Source organism: Orbicella faveolata, unplaced genomic scaffold (genome assembly GCF_042242905.1).
Source record: "Orbicella faveolata isolate gen_17 unplaced genomic scaffold, um_ofav_v1 contig_26, whole genome shotgun sequence".
In the NCBI taxonomy this organism is placed as follows: Eukaryota; Metazoa; Cnidaria; class Anthozoa; order Scleractinia; family Merulinidae; genus Orbicella; species Orbicella faveolata.
In genome coordinates this window covers 11,833,826-11,856,273 of record NW_028301554.1, presented here as the reverse complement: position 1 = coordinate 11,856,273, position 22,448 = coordinate 11,833,826, and the positions used below count along the sequence as shown (strand labels likewise).

Sequence of the window (22,448 nt, the reverse complement as noted above, 5' to 3'; positions counted from 1 at the left end):
CTCCCCAATATTAAAGGCTTTTCTGGCCATCTTTGGCATTTCATTTTGCCAATAATGCCTCATCTGCATGATCCAGCAAGCATATAAATGTATTAGGTGAGTTTGTGACCTTGTTTAAGGCCTTGTTTGGAAATCGCACTCTTACACTGGCACTTTGAAAGAAAGCCCCATCAACCTATACATTTTCTGAAAACTTAATGGTTATAGAATACAATCATATCTTTGAAACTTTCTAAAAAGCCATTGTCGCAGTGATATTAAAACAAATACCCAGAAACACTGTTTTGCTTAAACTGGTGCGGTTCCGCACGTGAATTATCGCAGTGGCATGATTAACATCGGAAATGACTTTTCACACATCGCCCTCGAAAACGCTGTTGGCAATTTTCCAGATGTGGTTTGGTTTTTTTTCTACAGCCTTCTAAAGTTTAATATTTTCAATGTGGACATTTCCTTCTACTAAAGAGGTCATAACTTTGAAACAGAAGCGAAATTAAACAAAGCCCGACACCCTTTTTCGAACAAGTATCCTGGCACATTCCTGCCGATTTTCAGCCAATTCCGTTGGAAGACACACGTAAACAAACTAAAAATGTTCATCCTTATATGCAGTTTTATTTTGTCAAGAAAAAGACGAAAAAACCTTATGTGAGATTGGTATGATTAGGTGTTAAAAATCCCCTCCGCACTGACAGATGCCTACAATTCTGGCACGGAAACCCATCGCAGTGAAATCATCCAAGTAGCAACAAACTATCAAGAGCTTTATACAGGTTCGTATTTAACCTGCCGTGGTTTCTTTTACTTAGAAGATTCTGTCGGCGGCATTGGTATCATCTTGCTCAAGTTTAGGCTTCTTCATGTTCCAGACATTTTTTGAAACCATGCCTCGTAAAGCTAAAAAGAGGAAATCTCAAGGTCTACATCATCTACATCTACATCTGCACTTGACTCCTCTCTCACTGTGGAAGTTTCGGAATCGTGTCCGTTCTCCAGCAATTTTGTGCAACTAGCACTTGTCGTATTTTGTCCTTCAGCTTCATTGGCGGGTCTAGTGTCCTTGAGTTCCTTCAACCATTCTTCTTGGTTACAGTGCTACCCATGGTTGCTCAGAGCCAAAGATCTTTTTCCACCTGTGGGTTCCACCAGATTTTTGCCTCTTCGGCTTCTATGAAGACGAAAATGGGCAAGAAGTTTTCTTGCGTTTTCGTCCTGACATAAAGAAAGTTTGACAAGAACGAAAGCTAACTTGGGATGAAACAACCAGATCGAGAACAGTTTGTGTGCACAAATGAAATATCACTCCTCAATTTCCATGTGACAACTGGCGGTGAATTTTAATTAGAGGTGTCAACGTGCCATAAGGGGTTACTGAGATTAGAAAATAGTTTTTCTCTTTATCATATAAAGTAAAAATGTTTTTTCCCCATTCTTTTTGCAAAGTGTTTATCTCAGTCTTCTCAATTTGAACAGAAAAAAAAAAGAATTTTCACATTTTTTGTAAAAATCCACCTACCATGATACCTTAAGGTCATTCCCCAGTGTTGCATCACGCATCCTTACTGCACATAATTTATGGCATCATTAGTGCGTGTTTGTGCACGCGCACATTGAAAACATGGCAGATTTGCCTTGATATTGAGTTCTGTCAGTTGAAAATGGCTATAGCTCACTAACAAGCTCAGGCACCCCAAATTTTTTTCCAGTCATTTTAATCAACTAATCATTAGCTTTGTGTGAGAAATGACTGATCTGATTTCTGTTGTTGAAAATTGAATAAGAAAAATAACAGCTGCACTGCAGTCTTTTCTATTTTGCAGTTTGATTGCCTTGGCAAGCAATTTGGTTCCAATTTTTAACATGGATTCAGCTGTCTGTCAAAATCAAACTTGTAAAGTTTATTTGCGTCCGACACAAGTATTGACTGTAGTTTGATGTGTGTTTTCATGAGTCCAGGCTCACAAAAACTTTTTAATAACTTGGAATGCATTCTTGTAACAAGCATTGAATAATGCTAAAATGGGACATTTTCAATGCCTCACTGCTCCTTAACGAACATGGGCACCCCCCTTTTTTAGTTTATAATTAAAGTTCTCATATGATAGATATTTATTGGACAAAGTTTGGACAAAAATCTATGTGCAGTTTTATTTCGGGGGAATTACCTTAATGTTGTTTTTGAGCTAATAATCACTGAAATATTGAAATCAGGTTGGATGGGACTGGAATAGAGTGGGCTGCCATGGGAACAGATTTTTTTATAATGCTACAATCTTGGACAGAATAAAATGGAACAATTATCCCCCATCCCCCCCAAAGCAATGATGAAGGCGCGAAGAAGTAAAAGCACGCCATTTTGGCATCGTTGAAATGGGGGGAGGGGTGGTCCAGATGTTCCATTTATTTTGTCCAAGATTGTAGGTGTGTTGCCTGTAGAACTAGCCTGCCAATGGTCTCTACTGCAAATTGACCAAGATAGCTAGATATTTATATACTTGATGTAATATTAGGTTGAGGCTTTGATGTCATCAGTCCTCAGCCCTCCTCAATTTGCATATTTTACACATTTTTTTGGACTTATGCGTTATGCATGCATAAGCCCAACAAGCTATCAAAATCTTGTGAGTCAGGACATGTTACATGACACAACTTTGGGAGCATGAATAGTCTGACAGGTAGACTGGATACTAGTTATTCAAGTGATTGTTTTCAAGAGAAGGCAGCCATTGCTACATTAGTAGGACGTAATCGTTGCCAGCTCTTGCTATATTGCATTGTCATGGTACTTCTTTGCTCAGCTTTTTAGTGGGATTTGGTTGCAGTTTTCAAGGTAAGGTATTTTCAATTTTTCAATCGCCCTGTCATGCTGTTTTGCTATTAGTTTTGCTGTTTTGCTATTATTTCCTTTCATCGGATATTAACTGCACTGTACTCATGAAAAGCTTACAAGATGCTTCGTTTATTCTTTGTTGTTTTATTCAGGTGTTGCTGAGCGAGTTTCCTCAGCGATATGGAGTTTTTTTCTTATGCAAGCTTGGCTTTCAAAATACCGACTTCACTTCACATGGAAATCTTTCTGTCACGCCATCGATCGCAAGAAATCAGGTTGTGCATTTATGTACTTCAAAAGTTCTAGTTACTCTTTTGATACTCTTAATAAACTCCTAAAGAAATGGCTAGGAAAAGCCAATTTTTTTGCACATGTTATAACCTGAAAACAAAGCAAAAACCAGCAGCAAAAATAACAGGACCATGTTTTCTATTACATTTAGGACCACATGCAAAAATTCAGGCACTTTCGAGAAAAAAAATTTTCAACCAAATCATCACTTAGCAAGCTTTTGCACTCAACCCTTCAATTAGAAATATCACCTCTGTTTCTGGCACATTAATGAGTTCCTCGGGCACCCTCAGTTTTCTGATCCAGAGGTCATAACTTTGCGCAAACCAGATGCTCTCCCAAGCTCTTAGGACAACGAAACGCCATCATGGACAAATTTTAAATGGCCTGCTTACACCTATTGGAAATGTGTTAAAGGGGATGTAACTCTCTTAAAATTCCCCCCTACATTAGGTAGACCTGGGTGATACGTAACCACAAATGGTAATCTTTTGTTAGCTGTCTGTGGCTTCGGTGTAAGTAGCTCTTGCCGAGCCCTGTGTATTTCATCATGAACAAATTTTTCTTGACAACCTCTATTAACTAAATACTTTCTAAGATCTATTTAGAGTTCCTCAGGTATGCTCAGTTTCCCAATCTAGAGGCCATAACTTTGCACAAATCAGATAGTCTCTCAAGCTCCTAGGACAACGAAATGCCATCATGGGCAAATCTTTAAGACAAGTTTCAATATGTATAATATATAGATTTGATATAAGATTCAACTCACAAGTTCCCTCAACTTATGCTTTCAGGTGTAAAATAGAATGGAAGCAAGACATAACTACTACATACATGTCACTTAGACACGATTTTGCCCTCTCTTTGATTCTTGGATTGCAAAGTTGTCATTTATTCGGTTGCTTCAACATGAGTTTTAAATAGAATATCCATTGCCGTTCTGCTTTCATCATCACAGGTGCTAGCAACTTGTCGGCATCGCTTCTCAAAAGACCGTGCTCTTTCAAACCCACCACAACACGAGACTCGTATGCAGTTGTTATTTACATGTTTTGGGGGAGAGAAGATCGGATATTAGTGTGGATTAAGGTGCGCGAGGTGTCATGGAAAGCACGGAAGTTTTCTGCGACCGTTCCCATGACACCTCACGTGCCTTAATCCACACTAGTATCCAATCATCTCTCCCCAAAAACAAGTGAATAGCGACTGGGTATGAGTCTGCCACAACCCAGCCAAACACTCCGCCATTTATGACAACATTGAATCGACCATTAAGTAAGTGGCTCAATAGGTACATCATGAATGGTGTAACAAATTGTACTGCATAATATCATCAAAGATGGCAGAATGTTTTGTGGTGGGCTTTGAAAGAAATCTGTTTGTTACAGCAATAGTGATGGCTCTCCTTGAATTTTCAACAGCCTTTTGAGTAGTCTTTTCGACAACTTGTTGATAGCTTTGGTGATGAAAGCGGGAGGTTAATGGATATGTTTTTGTTTTGAACATGCATTGAAGTTAACGAAAAGATGACCCAAAAGGACATCAAAATCCCAGAATCAAAGAGAGGGCGAAATCGTGTCTAAGTGACATGCATGTATTATTTATTTCTTGTTTCCATTCTATTTTACACCTGAAACCGCAAGTTGAGGAAACTTGTGAGCTGATTCTTCTGCTGCAGTATTCTGAGCAAATCATGGAGTTTGGAACGAGTTCATGAATCTACGCGAGAATGGGCACAGGGCAAAGAGCACAAACTTTGAGGCTTCCCAGAGGCTTCCTGGAGGCTTCCCGGTCATTCATATACTGTATGGCCACAGCAAAGGAAATGGCAATGTGTAATGATATAACTTGCGCCCTAGCCTGAACCCAAGAATGTTACATTTGCACACTGTAACATTCAAAATTTTGCCAACACGAGTAATCTATTAGACAACCCGTAAGTGAAATATTTGTTCCTTTCTTCCAGTCCGTAGTGGGGGTCCTTGTTAATTTCTTTCCTTGTTAATTTCTTTCTTCCAGTCTGTAGTGGGGGTCTGTGGACCGGGGGTCAGTGTTTTCAGGTTACCCTAAATACACTCCAAAAATATTTGTCTCAAGTGCTGCTTTTCGTTGAATTTTTACTCGTAATCGATAGGTATTTCTCGTTGATTTTAAGTTAGGTTAAGAAAACAAAATGGCTTTTTTTTTTTTTTTCTTTTATTGGATGTTCATGAAATGGCCATAAATTGTAAAGTTCTATGCAAACAGTATGCCAGCACAGAAAAGTATTGAAGTCCCCAAACATTTTATTAACAACCCTCCAAGTTAACTTTTTTCCTTAGTGGCCATTTGGCCACTGACTGTTCAGGTATGGTCGCCAGTGAAAAATTTTAGTCGCCAAAATATATGCATAAATTAATAATTAATTTATAATAAATAATAATCTTATTATTATCTGACTGTATTATTAATAACATTTTCCTTGAACCACCAAGTAAATTGAAGTCCCGTTCAGTGAAAGAACTACCTAATGTTGATTCAAATATGCTTTTATTGGAATGATTGATGATCAAAAGAAAATGAGAATTAAGAAAAAAAGTCGCTTCACAAAACACAGAAATATTTGTGTATATCATCTATAATTCATACAACAGGAGCAGTGCAAACGACACAGATTATACCAAGTTAAAATAAGGTAGCCTCATTCGCAGCTGAATGGCAGAAAGTTTTCTAATGTTTATCAAGGCGGCATCAAATTCTTGCTGAGACCATAAAGTGAACACTATTTTTACGTTATCGCTTATGATCTTTTTTAAATGTTCAACCTCGTTTTCTGCTTGAATAAGCAAACAATATAAAACTCCATCTGAAAATTAAAGACTGTATTGAAATGGACAGAAAAGTTCACACTCAAATTGCTTGTCGTTTTGAATTTAATATGCGAACCGCGGAACACGAATACTCAATGCGAAAATACTTTCACAAGTTTTAGGGCAATCACTAAGACGGATATTTTTTATTGATGAAATCTTTGACAATTTAAAAATAAACCCAGGTTCGTTCAGACAAGTGAAATTTATTTACAACTGCGAGCCGCTTTTCATCACAGTTTTTTTTATTTATAGAATCCCCCGTGCTTGTGTTATCAAGTTTGTTGTAAAGTCAAGTATTTTCGTGTCCGCTGAAACAAAATACGTTTCTCAAATACAACTGGATGTTTCTCAAATATATCGTGGATCCTGTCACCGTCGAGCTTTCCAAGCTTTTGCAATTCCTCTTCTTTTCGATGGCAAATGACCGGATTGCGTGCGTTGTCTCACGCTTCCAGGTAAAATTGTCACGTGCCAAAGTTCAGTCAAGTGGAACGAATTTTGTCGCGTCCCAAGCTCAACTGAATGCAATTCCTTGATAATAATAATAATACTTTATTCAAATACAGAGTACAAAGAGTATTTGAAAAGGACCATGAGGTTATCCCTATTTAGGTCCCCTAACTAAAATTACAATCTAAAATTTAAAATTGTTGTAAAGTCAAGTATTTTCGTGTCCGCTGAAACAAAATACGATGATCTTTGTTTACCGTGTAACATTTCATTTTATTCAGTCTCCATTTCTGTTGGTTAAAATCCCACAACAACTAGCTTTGCAAAGTGAATTCTTAATGCTCAGAATGTTTTTCTTTTCGCTCCGGATGATAGTCCGCTCAAGCTCCTGACGCATGGGTCACGTTAATTTTAGTCGCCGAGCTGGCGACTTGCGTTCTAATTTAGTCGCCAGCTCAAAAATTCTAGTTGCCATGGCGACTAAAATGGTCACAACTTGGAGGGTTGATTAATTAAAGGCTATTCACAACACTACGAAATATGCACCTTACCTAAGATGAAGCCACCGAGAGAAATCAAATTGCACAGTTCAAATGAATATCTGTGCTTTTAGACTGATAGTTGTAGAACATGATCCAGTGGATTTCATTTTCACATTGCATTTCTTGTTGTAGAAATACTAAACCAAAGAAGGCCAATTAAATATGCATAAATTAGTGTCAAGTGGCCATTTTTGCATGGGGTCCCCTTCACTTAAAGGGAATAAAATGTTTTGACCTAATTTTTTGCCACAATTGCTCGCTCGCCAAACCCAACATTTGTGCCAAGTTTGAGCAAAATTGGTGATTTGATTTGTATCACCTCCTGCCTGGTTCTGCCTGATTCTGCCTGGTTTCCTCATGTACACACTCTTAAGAACTTGGCAAAGCATATGAATCGACTTAATTCCCTCTCTCCTCTGGGAGAATAGGGTCATAAAGCATATGAACAGGATCAACTTAATGCTGAGCTCTATAAGCGTTATGCTTGCATCAGACATATTGTTCCCACTTGTTGCTTAAGTATGGAATGGTGATAATTTGTTCATTCATTTATTTATATGTATGTATTTATTTATCTAAATGAAGTAACACACCTTAAACAAATTAAACGTATCACAAATTACAAATCACAATAACATAATACTGTGCTATGGCTACTTCGATACTACAAAGTACGTTACTTATTTACACCAGGTGTTACTTACTTACATTAGGAGGAAAACAAAACAAAAAAAATCTGACAACACACATTAGCTACAATTAAATTAAACAGGGGAATAAACAAGAAAGAAAAACTAAAAGAAAAGGAAAACTTAAAATAATGTACAAAATAAACAAAAAAGCAAACAAACAACTAATAGCATGGGGAATGGGGAGAAGTAAGATTTAAAGTAGCCTAGTCTGTTAAGTTGGTGAGGAGCATAGTCACGTCACGAGTAGTTTATTGGTGTTAAGGTGGCCGAACACAGTTTTGTGCACGCTTTTGCTGATGCAATTCAGCACACACACAAGGATTGCCAAAAACAAACGTGCCATCAATAGCGCGATCATTTTATTTACTCAATACCCGCAGTATCTGTGCTATTTTTCTCTATAACTGAATGCAGCATATTGATGACGTGAGTCTTTTATTACAAAGATATGTTAGAAAAGGTAACGATGCAAAGAACCCAGCAATTCTAAGCTTTTTCTTTGCTACCGAAAGAACCCAGTTAAATGCAGCGCATGCATAGTAAGTCAAAGAACCACTCATTACAATTTCATGAAATTTGGCACGAAAATACTTTAGGAAATAAGTAACTGGGGTATTGAAAATAATTGAACTTTAACAATGGAAATTCTAGATATTCCAGTGAACCTTCAACAAGGGATAATTAAAGATCTCTGTTAAATTATTAGCAAAATGGTGTTAACTTGTGAGAATCGTTACAAGCTTGTTTTATGCAAATTATAAAGAAAATGTGATGACTAGATTTTCTGCAAATAAACAAAACCGATTTTAAAGGCCTGTTTATATTTATTCATGTTGCCATGGCAATGGCATATATGTCAGCTTAACCAAAAAACCAAAGTTTGTGTTAACTAGCTTGCTGCCATTTTTGACAACCAAGGGATCAAGGGTTTTAGAGAAAAAGGTGAATGAAACACAGGTATCAAAAATTGTATTCAGACACCTTAATTTACAAATTTTCAACTTTGTGTTTATAATTGATTCTAGTAATGAATTCAGTTAGTACAAGTGAACTGTTGTTTAGCTTACTTACATAGACACAGAATTTCATGAAAGGGAGGGTGTAATTGAATTTTCTCACTAGCACCAGATATGTTAGGTGTTTAAAGGCAGCGAAAAGTGTTTCTTTTGTATCTGGTTGAAAGTTGGAACCATTCTGCGTGTTAAACCAATTAATGACTGCATGTGAAGGTCTTTGTAAATTTGCAGTTGATAAAGGTGTGATTTATTGAGTCTGGCTCATCACAGTAGATGCAGTCACGGTCTGTATTTATCCCATATCTGAAGAGTTCTTTCTTTGTAATGACAATCCTATCAATAAATTTGAACCTGTGTCATTATACCAGTTCCAAAGAAGGGCATATTTTTGATTTTGCTCGGTCTTAGTTGGCATTTCCTCGTAAGATGTTTGTCAGGCAGAATGGGAGGTGGAGATGACAATCGACTCCTACCAAAACTCAATCTTCCGTCTAAACTTTCTGCTCTGAAGGTTGTGTGTGTAATTGATACATACTACAGGTAGTCCAATTGTTTATCGAGTCACAACTCTGACTAGTGGATAAATCTGGCAATGAAACAAAACAACTGTAAATATGATGCATTGGCCTCCATTCTTTTTTCAGATGGTACATGATTGTTTTTTCTATTGCTGTTGTATTTTTAGGTCAAAACTTTCAGAGCTCCATGGTAATATGTTTGTTGAGAAGTGTGACAGGTGTGAAACAGAGTACATTAGAAGGAATGCGGTAACAACAGTTGGATTGAAGAAAACTGGAAGAATGTGTCAGAGGAAAGGTATCAGAGGACAATGCAGGTAGTCTTCATATTTGCATATTTATGGCAAAAACTCTCACGTAAGAAACTACATTTTTTGAAGTCTGGTAAAATAGTTTCTTATATTTTGGGGTAGTTATTGGCAATTTAGGCTAAAAAGGTTCTTAGGTTCTTAATGTCTAAGAAGTAGATATAGTTGTTGATTACTGGAAAAATAAATAAACTTAGGTTTGGTTCTTAAATATACAGTATTTATTCAAAACTGTGTTATGTATTTAATTTTTCTTGTTGCATTCGAGAGAACGCAGTTCTAATCGGGTAATGCAGAAAAATTTGAATTTTTGTGTATGTATCTTTCTGTGACACCAACTTGCCCCCCCCCAAAAAAAATTGTTCAGGGGCGAATGACGTCATCTCCATGTTAGTCCATGTGCTTACTTTCGAGTGTTGTGCAATATTGCGGACTTTCGAGTGTCCAGGCAGCTTATTGTGGACTGTAGTGGATAAGTTGTTTATTTAAAGTTCGAAGTCAGTGTTAATGGCATTTAGAAACCTTGCAGACATGTCTTCACAAAATGTGTACAACTTTTCGTATGAACAGAAAGCTGTAGTTTAGTAGACTTGCCACAAGTCGACCTTTTCTTAATCCTTAACTTGTTTATCTCCCTTGAGCGAAATCGAGCGACGTAAGTCGCGAGAGGTCGACTTGTTTCACTTGCAGGAATGTGAATCAGAGCGTAAATTTTTGGCACGAAAAACATGATTGACATTTTTCACTTTTCATGTGCTCCGCGCACGATCATCGCGAAAGCAGGAAATGATGTCCATCAAAAAGAGCTAAAATGTTTACGAGTACTGTTCCCTAACTCAAATGAATTTATTTGTGTACAGTGCACTATGTAGCCAGCTACCCTGGTCCCAGAGGTTTTTCTTGATTTTTCTCCGCATGAGAGAGCTGCGAGAGAGCCACGAAGCAGTGAAAACACGAGTCGCGAAGTGGCAACTCGTGTTCGCCGCTCGTGTTCGTGTTTGCCGCTTCAAGAAAAGAAGAAAAATCAAGAAAAATCTCTGGGACCAGGGTAGTAGCCAGCAGACAAATGGCAAAAGCTGCTCCATTGAGTAACACCTTCTGAAAAGACAAAACCGTGTTTAAACCGATCGGAAATTATTTGTTTTAGTCTAGATTAACCAGCAATCGACCAGAGAGCTGCTTGACAAATGCTATAAACTTATGTAGATCTACCTTGTACCCACAAGGATCCGAATTAACTAAAGAAGACGGAATTAGTCGGGGAGAATTTTAATTCTGTAAAGCTCTCTTGATTAATGCATCAGTCAATTCCAGCAATACCCATCCCCCCCCCCCCCCCAGGCAACCGCAGGGCATTTGCTCACATTGTCAGTCCCGGGGGTGGGGCATCTGCAATTTTATCGCAGCCCGGGGGCTGGGCATTTGCGTATCCCGGGGCAACCCCCGGGCATTTGACACACGTGTTTTCGAAAGTGCCATGGATGAGTTCATTGGGAAAGACGAGGCATTTGTCAAACAATGACCTGTCCGTCAGGGACTATAGAAACTTGTAGATGTTTTAAAGGTGTGTTTTCTCAATTTTAGATATTTCTTCGTTACTTGTAAGCATATAAATATACGTGACAAGGTGAACTATATTTTGTTTATCACAAACAATCACTGACGTGAACACAACTATTTTGCATTTCGCATTCAAAATTAGCCTAGTATTTTTTAAATTCATGAAAGTGGAGTTAAAATACTTAAAGTTTGCGAATTCAGTCATGCGATCTTCAAGACAGATCTTGCGAGCTTAAAATGCAATGCATCATCATTTAAAATGTCTTGATTCTTCACAGAAAAAGTAGCCTGTGAAAACAGACACCTATTATCGCTCGCAGCTAGAGGCAAATCCGCCACGATCCCAGTTATCCACTAGCAAACTGTTAAAAACAAATATGAAGAAATAAATATAATCAGAATCAACTAACGCGTACTGTTGTCCTTGAAGTCTTACTGTTGCGTTAAAATACTGAACAGTTGAACGTTTTATTCACTGATTAATAAAAAAACTGTAGAGGTGTTGGAAGGCGAAGATCCCCGGGGCGGGGCATTTGCCTTCTTTCTTCGTCCGCAACCCAGGGCATTTAGACAGCTTTTGTGTCCCCACCCCAGGGAATTTGCCCATTTATTTAAAAAAAAAAATGCTAATGCCCCGGGGGTTAGCCGGGGGGGATGGGCACTGCTGGAATTGACTGACGCATAAATAACGTTGAGAATTGAAGTCGCAACGGACAGCAGAGAATAAAAGCGCTATTCCCAAAAGTCCTGCATTGATTGGTGACTGCTTTCAACGCGGTAAAGTTGGTGAAACGGCCGATGCAAATTTGCTGCAATGCCCTTTCTTTGTAGAGAAGAAACTTGGTCATTCATTAAATCAACTAAAAGTGCAACAATTATGCGTCAGTCAATTCCAGCAGTGCCCATCCCCCCCCCCCCCCCGGCTAACCCCCGGCATTTTTTGTAAATAAATGGGCAAATTCCCTGGGGTGGGGACGCATAAGCTGTCGAAATGTGCCGGGGTGGGGACAAAGAAAGAGGGCAAATGCCATCCATGGCACTTTCGAAAACATGTGTGTCAAATGCCCGGGGGTCGCCCCGGGGTGCACAAATACCCAGCCCCCGGGCCGCGATAAAATTACAGATGCCCCACCCCCAGGACTGACAATGTGAGCAAATGCCCCGCGGTTGCCCGGGGGGGATGGGCACTCCGGGAATTGACTGATGCATTACGCAAACTGCAGGAACGGCTCTGTTCTTGGAAAGGTCCAAACCTAATTCTCCAAACGATCTGGATCATGCATGAGCTCAGATTGTGTCCGCGTATAAAGTAAACAAACACGTATTGGTCGGATAAATAGCCTTCCACTGCTTTTCCCCGCTGTCCTTCTTTCAAAGACTTGAAATTAAGTTTGATAGACCATATTCAATTGCTTCCATAAACTTCATATCCTTAAACATATCCGAGGACAAAAGCTGAATGAAAAAGATTTTCATAATACTTGAACTCAGCAAACATTTGCTCTGCGAGTTGTGTCGTTGATCGCGCACGACGTCATGACATATAGTCAGTACTTGTTTTTTCATTGGTTAAGTTGTATTTACGTCACCGGTGGAAAAATCCACCAGTAAAATTTGGCACGCTGCAAGTGGGAAAAGTCCTTTCCAACAGCGAAACCAACAGGCCAGGGATGAATTATTGGAAAGGACTTTTAGAAAGTCTAAAGTTTAGCTGCGTGTTGTTTACCCTCTTCTCTTCGACCAAACCCAACGCTGCTTTCTGCGGATTAAATCAAAGGAGGAAATGTGTAGTTTCACTTCGCTGGCTTAGATTTCTGAGCACAAATTATGTAGCATAAACCCAATGAAAGTGTTTACATTCGAAAATAGTTCAACTCCCACAGGATTGCTTTGGTACACCAACATGTCCTCCATTTCATTGTTTCGGAAGTGAAAATGCCCTGTATCTGTTCCCCCAAAGCCAAGGCTATTCAAATTTGTGTTTGTAAACAGAATAATTGTCTAGTTTTGGTAATAAACGAACGTTGTCTCACATACCAACGGAACAGGCATTGTTTGTGTCGATTTACATGGTCGGCATAAAGTAGGGACTGCGGATTATGGACTGGGTATAAAACACGGACTCGGGTATAAAACGTGGACTGCAGACTAAATGCAGCATACCAATTGCAGTCCGTGTATTTTACTGACCGGTGGTAACTGATATTACGTAATACATGTATAAACAAGAACAACCCTCTCGTATGCACGTGCTTTGCGATTAGTTCATTTGTTTTTACTCCTGCTGGAGGGAGGCCAATTTTACGTCTACCTTACAGCTCAGGCACAGAATGCTGTTCCTAGAATTTTTATTTTTTTAGCATACCAAACCTACCAAAACTCAAACACACTCTTCAATCTACGATTAGTGTTAGTAATATAAATTTGCAATCACAAGGTCGCACTCTTTGGTTAAAATCTTTATTACATTTGAAAAGCTCGGTAGAAAAAGGGTGTTTTTGGTCAAAAGTGAACTTTGTTAAAAGCACTCCAAATCTCGCATGCAGTTTTGTTCAGGTGTCTTAAATAATGACCTGTATTTTTGTTTGCTGAATTTTGCTTCGTTTTCGAGACGTAACGCAGGCAAAAAACCCTCGTATTTGTTGTCACATCAGCGTGCGACCGCAAACATGTTTTCTTCTTTTTCACCTAAGAAACAGTAAAATGTTGCTTTCACGTCAATACGCGACCGCAAAGATGTTGATTTCAGTAAAATGTTGATTTCACATATCCACGGGTGAGCGCAAAGATGTTGATTTCACTTAAAAGCAATAAAATGTTGCTTTGACGTCAATGGGCAGGCGCTAAGATGTCGATTTTACTTCAAAAACAGTAAAATGTTGCGCTCATGTCAATGCATGACCGCAGGGATGCTCACTTCACTTGGGGAACAGTAAAATGCTGATTTCACGAGGCTCTTGTGCTAATAGGGCTAAGGTTGAAATTAGAGATAAAGTCTAGTGTTATTCGGCAGGGTTAGGGCTTCCATTGTGGACCGTTTCTAGTTGACTGGCAGTCACCATAGGTTGATTTCACTAATAAATAGCCAAGTTTGTTAGTTCCACTGTGAAAAAAAACAGGACTTACGCCACATGTTCAGTCAGCTCATAAACATTGAACAGTGGTAGTCAAATCGACTAAATCGATCAATGTTGATGTTACTATTTAACAGAAGTTAGATACACTATTGTACCGATTTGAAATAAAATCAACGCAACTTGGATCACAGATCTCTGGTACAATCGATCGCTTCTTGTTAGCTATTATCTGTGGGACTCCTTGTATCAATACGTTCAACATATCCATTTTCTTTCTGTTTGTTAGGCAACAAAACGTTTACAAAGTGTGATCACAATGCATGCTGGGAAGGGTCTCTTCGCTTCACGTGCAGGAAAAGATGCCTGTCGATGCAAGACATATTTTATCACTCTAAGATCAGTTCTCGCTTTCCAAACTTTGATGCTGGGAATGCTTGGCAAATGGGCCACAACTTGCGAGAGGGTTTCTTTTCTTGGGCAAAGAACTGCTCTTGGACTTTGCTGCCTGGATTGACCTGACTTTAGACTATGAGTAGTCCCTGTGAGACTGTAAAAAAAATCACAAGGAAAAAATGGCCGCGTGAAATCCTGGGGGCGAGAGGAGCGCAAAAGTCTTCTCGCCCCAGGCACAACGGACTAAGTGAAAGAGGGCTACTCATAGGTTAACCTGACTTCAAACGCCAATAACTCGATTTTATCTACATTTGGAAATCGGAGAACGCACTTTGCTTCTTTCACGGTGTGCCCAATCGATGAATCAATATCAATATAATCAATAATAATTAATCGATTATTATTGATTGCCTCCAATAATCGATCAAAATCGTTACTCACAATTCAAATCCTCTTAATTGCTATCGATTTTCATCGATTTTTTTCACATGCATTCTTACTTTCAATAATTTTCCTATAGGCCTGCCTTTCAGTAGCTCAAACCAATGTTGCCATTATGAAATTTTGGTACTGTTCTGGTGGCTTCATAACGGGAGTAAAGCATACTCTAGTTTGAATTCGAGTTCGAGTTGGACCTCGAGTTGGATTTTGAGTTGGATTTTGAGTTAATAATTTAAACACAAGTTAATAATTGACATTAAATGACGTTAATAATTCCACCTCGTTCCCAAGCAACGAAGGGTAACTCAGATATAGGCAGCCCCTAGGTGAAAAAAAGATGGATTGTATAAGCAGATGTACAAGCTAAGTGAATTTAACCGTAACGTGAAAAAATTGAAAGTTGCCATGAAAAGTAGGTGAAAAAGGCGTTTTACTATCATTTTGCTAGTGTCTTTTTAACGCATAATGAGCTCAAGTTAACAAACAATTGATTATTCATTTTTTCCTGCCATTTAGGCAATAACATTGCTGATACATACCAAAATATAGAGTAGGGATATAGATTTTCACCAATGTGTGGTACCATTTGTCACTGTGGAAGAAGAATAGACAACATGACCTCAAATCATACTGGTATTGTTATCCTGGAAATGTGTGATTTGACATAAGATGACCGGACGTGGACAATGTTAGAGTCATATGTCACGCCACTTGCACTTTCTTAACAGAGATGGACACTGCTTTCTTTTGATGTACACCCTATTTAAACTCATTCATTCGCGCATGCGCAATGAATGAATTTTAGTGACGGGGGCCTTCATCCGGGAATCTACGTGGACTTTTAATCGGAAATAACGGTGTAAGAAGAAAGCGAAGCGCGCTGACTAGGGCTTGAACCTCACCCTGACAATATTCACTTGGCCATTTCAACATTTCTACGTTAAATTACGCCAAGAAACGCTCTATATAGCTGGGGTGTTACCGCTGGCCATATAAAAATGCCATGTCATCGCCGGTGATCGCTGGTTGTTTTCATGGATGTTGTCCTTCGATGCCAGGTGGGATGTATACTGTATTAGTTGTTGATAAACAGAGTAAATTTGGTTGAAAAATTGAAAAAATTTAGAATTTGTGGAGCACAAATTATTTTCAAGATATTCCTCCATTACGGTCATTATGGGCGGAATGAGTGTAAGCTCCTTAGCTCAAGGCAGCCATTGTGGATTTTGACTTCCTGCTTTTGCAATTTCTGGTGAGTAAATATTGCTTTCTTCAATTACCTTGAATTTGTTTTAATCAAAACCAGAAGCATATCACCTAGAAGCGTTTAACTTCCCTTATCTGTTTTTTAAAAACTATGCTGCCGATTATTCCCGACCAATGAAAATCACTCTTCTAATTTTTGCCCATATAAGGAAATTCTGCATAGCGCGCTCTTCGCGAACTCCTCACATGAATCTCTTGCAAAACAAACCTGTTTAAGGGCCCATTAACCGATTCATGCACACGCTCGCGCGCGTTGCTAAGGAGGTGAAATTTCACTTCCGGTTACTTACGTCAGCCTGACTGCGGAAAATAATAACTCAAAAACTTGCAAATTCGCTTACATTTTAGATGTTTTTCTTTGTGTTTCACAAAATGTAAAGTAAAGCAAGTACAAGCAAAGACAAAATAAGAGAAAGACAGAAAAACAAGAGCAATAGAAAGAGAAAAACTAACTCCGTGTGGCTTTGTGTGATCTTACCGAGGTACGCTGGTAGTGTAAACTGCGCACGTACTGATAGGGTAACTTTCAATAGATATCGGGCGTACTTCCGGTTTCTTTAAATGCTAAAGGAAACGCGGTGTTTCCTTAAAACCAGCCTTTTTCGACGAATTTCGATTAAAGCCAATGTTGGAAACATAGCTATGCATTCCTTTTTCGAAATCATACTTTTTTCAGAAAATTAAGAACTTTTCAATATTTTGAAATTGTCTCAAAATCTGACCTTTCAGAAATGAAACAAAATCAATGCATAGCGTAACGAGGATTTAAATTAAAATATTAAATCAATGAAAAAAATCACGATAAAGTAATTTGCCTGGGAGCCTTTGCATTTTTTCTGTATTAGTCACATGACCATAGGCGTGGTCTGATGACGTCATCACTAGTGTTACTGACCATGAAAAAGTTAAAACACATGAAATAACTCTGAACTGACTAAAAATGATGAGGTTATATGAGAATAAATTTTCCTTAGCAACGGCTTGAAAAGATCAGTTGATGGGCCCTTAAAATGACGTCTGAAGGGAAGAAGTTCTCAGGCATGATGATAAAGATTTGCATAAAGGGAAAAGCATTAAGAGGGGAGGTTGTTCTTGAAAGAGTTTCTGGTGAGTTGGCAGAAACATTAGAGGTTTAACTGGACTCTTGTGCCAGCGAGTTCGGATCGGTAAAACATTGTAGCAGTCTGTCCATAGTATAAATAAAGAGATCAAGTGAGAGAGTTTTTGATTTATTTAGTGAACAGGCGAAGTTCTTTCGCGGCAAATACGTGGTACTTAGGTTAGGTGGTATTAATACGTAAGGGACGTATGAAAAAGTGAGGAAGTTAGGAAGATTGTTCAGGACAGTTGCAAAGATGGTGATATTGTACGGTCGATCGTTTCATGTTATCGGGAATGTAATAAGCGCTACAGTTTGAAGTATGCCATGGAAGTTCAAAGACATGGCAAAGCAAAATGTCGGAGGTTAAGTATCATCCATATACGCCAGAGGATAAGGTTTTCTTTGTTAAAGTTTGGGTCTGCTGCAGCTCTTAGTCTTCGGAAACGGCTTCGTAAAGTTCTAGATCTCCATATGTAGGCACCTGTTGGATTGCGAAGCAGATGGCAGCGATCGATGTTACGGAGGACAAGAACAAAAAGTATGCCTGGTTATAAGTAGTAAAAATAAATGTGTTTGAAGGAGGAGAACTTGTTCGTGTTAAAGTAAGATTTAATTCCCTTTCTTGCCGAGTCATTCTCGAAAGTTTTTTCAGAGCTAGGTGGTAAACCAAGTGAGCTTCAACTTGTTTGGTAACGAGCCATCATTTCGTCAAGGTCACTTTCAAACCTTTTGTTTATCACATTTACATCATTTTCTAGCTTTATAGTCGTACGGTTTACTTGATGTACTTGCTTGTTCAGAGTTGTTCCTTTATGTTTTCAAGTTGAAAATTATTGTATCCAGGGCAACAGCAGATCCATGCTTTTGGGAAACTGCCAGAATTTTTTTTTCCACCTTAAAAATTATGGCTATTCTGTTAAGTGTCTACTCGGGTGGCAAAGAGACAATCACGATTGTGTTAAGGAAAGATAAAAGCCAATCAAACTGAATGAAAAGCTTTTTTGGTGTGTGTGTGCTATTTACATTGTGTGACTTGTGTAAATTAAATGCAAAACTTAGCAATTCAAGGTGCTGAGAATAATTGCCAATCTGAAAAGCAACTTGAACTTTGTGTTGTGACTCCAAAAATAACACAAGTCTTGGAAATGACTGAGATTTTAATTCATTTGTAAGTATTTTTCTAATTTATGCACCTTCTTGTGGGACTGGAAATTATATCCTGCTTTTGCTCAAACAGTGGGAGTGGAGAACAGAAACATCAAAAAGGGGAACCCAGAGAAGTGGTAACCAGAAAGATTATAGCATTGGTTGCTAAATATAGCTCAACTTACACAAATAACTTCTTTTTGATAAAACAGAGGAAATGTCAGCTTTGCCTCTTTTAACTTGAATACAGGTCTAGTTGAACCTCCGGGTGTGACCTACTCTCCTTGGCAACCAGTTCTCCAGATTACAAAAAGTTTCAAAGTCAAAGCACTATATTTGGAACCTCTTGTAAGCAACCACCTCTTAAGCGACTGCGACCACTTCACAAATAATAGAGCCCAAATTCGATAATCTGATGTTGTATCATTATTGCATTCCTGTGTAGTACAAGAGACTGAAATTTCTCAATGGAAAGTACGGATTCTTTCCCAAAATTGACTTTTGACATGAATAAAACATTTAAAACATGGGGTAAGTCTCTGCAGTTACCATATGCTAATGAGGTGAAATTTTGACCCACTATGGTCTAAGTTCTCGTAAGCAACCACCTCCTGTAAGCAACCACTTAGGCTTGACATTTTGGGTGGTTGCTTACGGGAGGTTCGACTGTATTTAATTTTGTTCTGTCGTTTTTTTTTACCGGTATTTCATGATGGCATCTATATAGTGCAAAGTTTATGCCAGAATACCTAAATAGCATTCCTTGGGTTCTGAACAGGGTTTGCAGAGGTCCTGGAAAACCTGGAAAGTCCTGGAATTTTATTGTGGCATTTTCCAGGACTGGAAAGTCCTAGAAAAAGGCTACTGGTCCTGGAAAGTTCTGGAAATCTGTTTAACTTGAGTACAAAATATGAAATTTATGGCAGACAGTAAGGAGAATTAACACTGAGATCTCAGGAGTGAAAGGGATAATGTGAATTTTAGAGGCCTGGAAAAATCAATCTGAGTCCTGGAAAAGTCCTGGAAATTTTTTTCTGGAAAGGGTGCAAACCCTGTCTGAAGCTTTAAAATCTTCCCAGACCCCCCTCCCTCCCGTGCTATGCTAGGTACCCTGCAGCAGGAATTAAACTCCTTGTAAGAATTTGGTTGCTAAATATAGCTGAACCTCCTTGAGTAACTTAAAAAGAGGCAATGTCAGCTTTTTACAGGCTTTGTTTATTTCTATTTGAATGTGGGTGTTGTGATGACAGCATCTATAAGTGCCTGCTAGAATGCCTGAAATAAAATTCCTGAAGTTATGAACATTCAATTTTTCATGTGGGAGTATGCCCTGAGACCCCCCTTCTTTGAACCCTGTAAATACGCTCAAACTTTCACTAAAGACCATACCACTCCTTTTCGTCAAACAGTCAAGGCAATTCAGCTATGATTTAGGGGCTCTGATCCTTGTCTATTTTTATGTCATAACTGGTGCAGTGTCAAAACTGCTTATACTGGCGTAAAATCATCAATGTTTTTCAGACTGCAATGATTTTACTTTTTAATTTTCATGGGGGGTCATGACAGACATTTAGGGGTACACAGGGGTAGGAAAAAAAATTTCTGATGAAGAGGTACTTTTTATCAAATCCCACCAGCTGTCCCCCTCCCCACCCCATAAAAAATGAACAGTCCCTAATGAGCGATGTTTCTTTCAAAATAACAAAAATAAATTGCAGTAACTGGAATTAATAAATAAATGAATAAATGAATAAATAAATAAATAATGGCAAATTGATAATAATATTGTAGAAGTAGGGTATGGTTTGTTTCAACAATCACTAAGTTAAGGGCAACCAATGTAAGTGGCAAAAAATAACATTACAAATCCAAGATTAATGTGCTGCATGTATCTATTTTGTAGGCAAGTGTGATAAAGATGATTTTGGTCTTGCTCAACTTGCTTGAATGTGTTTAAAGTAAAAGGCCTACTAATGAGTTTGCCCCAGTCATTGTCATTGACAATGTCAATGTTAAAACTGATGAGAGTTAGAGATTTCTCTTCACTTAGTGTTTAGTTGTTGTATGTAACTTGTATTTGCTCGGTGTGTCCATTCCTGGGTTCTCAGTACATGTGAGGGGCCCTCATGTGAGGCCATGTAAAGGGAAATTGGGCTCAATGGAAAGGCCTGGTTGAAGTACATGAAAAGAATGTTTCGGACAAATAATAGACCTCATACTATTTACAGTGGTTGTAACTTAAATTGCAGATGGGAGATGAAAAAAAACACTGAATTGCATCTACTTGAAAATAATAATTTAATTACAAAGTATGTTTTTTAAACTCAACACCATGTGGGGTGACAGCCATGTGTAAATTCACATAAAACACTTATTTATAAGGAAAACAAGTGTACAGAAGTGGGAGATCAAAAATGACTGAACAATAACATCCAAGAGTAGTAAATTTTTGATTGAAACAACAATTCAAGACAGGCAGTAACATAGTAATGAATATGTAAATGCAGGGTAAATGAGATGATGTCTCAGTTTAGTAGACCAGTTAGTATCCAAAGCAGGATCCAAAACCCTTGAACATCGGCCAAACAAACGGATGGCATACTACAACAAGAAATTAACAAGAAAACATTCATTAAGATATAAAGGGAACAAGCCGAGCCACAAAATTATTCACTTACCGTGATAAAACAAGGGTAAAAATCACACAATCATGGCGCGACCGTATGACAAATCACGGGAAAAGCCACATTTTCAAGTCCGATTTTCTTAAAGTTCGACTATCACGCAAAAATATTCCACAATACCGATCATTGTTATCCAGCAAACGAAAGCGCGTGTGCTAAACAAACGTTTTCAGCATAGCATGATTTCCATTGACTAGTTTTGATGCAAAAAATGCTTACCTGCAATTGAGACTTGGCAAATAACTGGCCTAGGTATTACACTGACAGCTTCTGGAAAAGGTTCGTTTGATTCTCATGATGAGTGCAGAAATCGGTCCAGAAACAACAACCTTCTCTCAACTCGCAACGAAATGTGTCCGCCATTGCTGTCCGCGTGTAGTCCGCGCGTATATGACATATCCACGCGAGAGCCCTTGCTCCATATTAGGAAGTTAAATTTGATTGGTTCGGAATAATCGGCAGCATTGAACAGTCCGGAATATCCCGATAAATTAGGACATCTGTGATGTCACGAAACTCACGTTTCAACCAATGAGAATGCGTGTTTTGATTGGAGTGTTGTGTTTCACAACAAACCAAGAGATTCAAGATGGCGGACAAGGAGAGTCGCGAATACTTTCCAATGCCATGAATGCGGGCCTTCAGGAGGTATATATTTATCTCGAATTGAGTTAAATACTGTCCAAATTATAAAATAAAAGGAAAGTTTGTGTTCGCGTTCCATGTCACAGACAATTCTTCCCAGATAACGATTATCCTCGGACCGAAGGAAGCACCACAGAACGTAATGCGGGCCACGTTTGACGAGCTGCTGTTATCATTCTTTGGAAAGAGACCGTGCAATCGGTAAGCATCTGTACTCTGCCTTTTTCTAAGCATAGAAATGATCGATATGAGAATTGAGGCTTTCCTCCTATCTAGGGATTATCGGGCCGAAATCGACAGCACGCGCATGTTCTTAAATGCCAGCAAAGATAAATTGTAGATGTCCAAAATGTTATACGTTTTGGCTAAATCGAGGAAATGAAATCATCATTAAAACAGAATTTTCAATAACGCACACGAGTGAGAAATTCTTGTTCTTTTATACAAAATAAACTAAGCTAGAAAAAATGTATCCAAAATTTTAGTGTTGTCAAAAGCGGGGATAGTCAAAAATTCTGTTAATATATTCTTTGTAAATCTGAAATTTCTCTATTTTGGTATTTATTTCAAATATTTCTTGTATCTATTTGTTACTGTGCTAAAAGATATCATGTCTGATTTCCACATTTAAATTA

General features: G+C 38.4%; 1 protein-coding gene and 1 long non-coding RNA gene across 4 annotated transcripts in view; one reads left to right on the top strand and one right to left on the bottom strand.

The window, feature by feature from the left end:
- The window catches only part of LOC110046777 (NAD-dependent protein deacylase sirtuin-6-like), a 49,460-nt gene that overhangs the window by 6,695 nt on the left and 20,317 nt on the right, over positions 1–22,448 (top strand). For all 3 annotated transcript variants that reach the window (XM_020752490.2, XM_020752489.2, XM_020752491.2), the window contains exon 3: positions 9,359–9,508. In XM_020752490.2, coding sequence (XP_020608149.1) covers positions 9,359–9,508 — 150 coding nt within the window. The remainder of the gene's footprint in view (positions 1–9,358; positions 9,509–22,448) is intronic.
- Positions 20,766–21,603, bottom strand: LOC149108175 (uncharacterized). Its single transcript, XR_016209184.1, has 2 exons — positions 21,388–21,603; positions 20,766–21,085 (listed from the first exon to the last, which is right to left on the bottom strand). It is a non-coding gene; the product is annotated as an uncharacterized LOC149108175 (long non-coding RNA).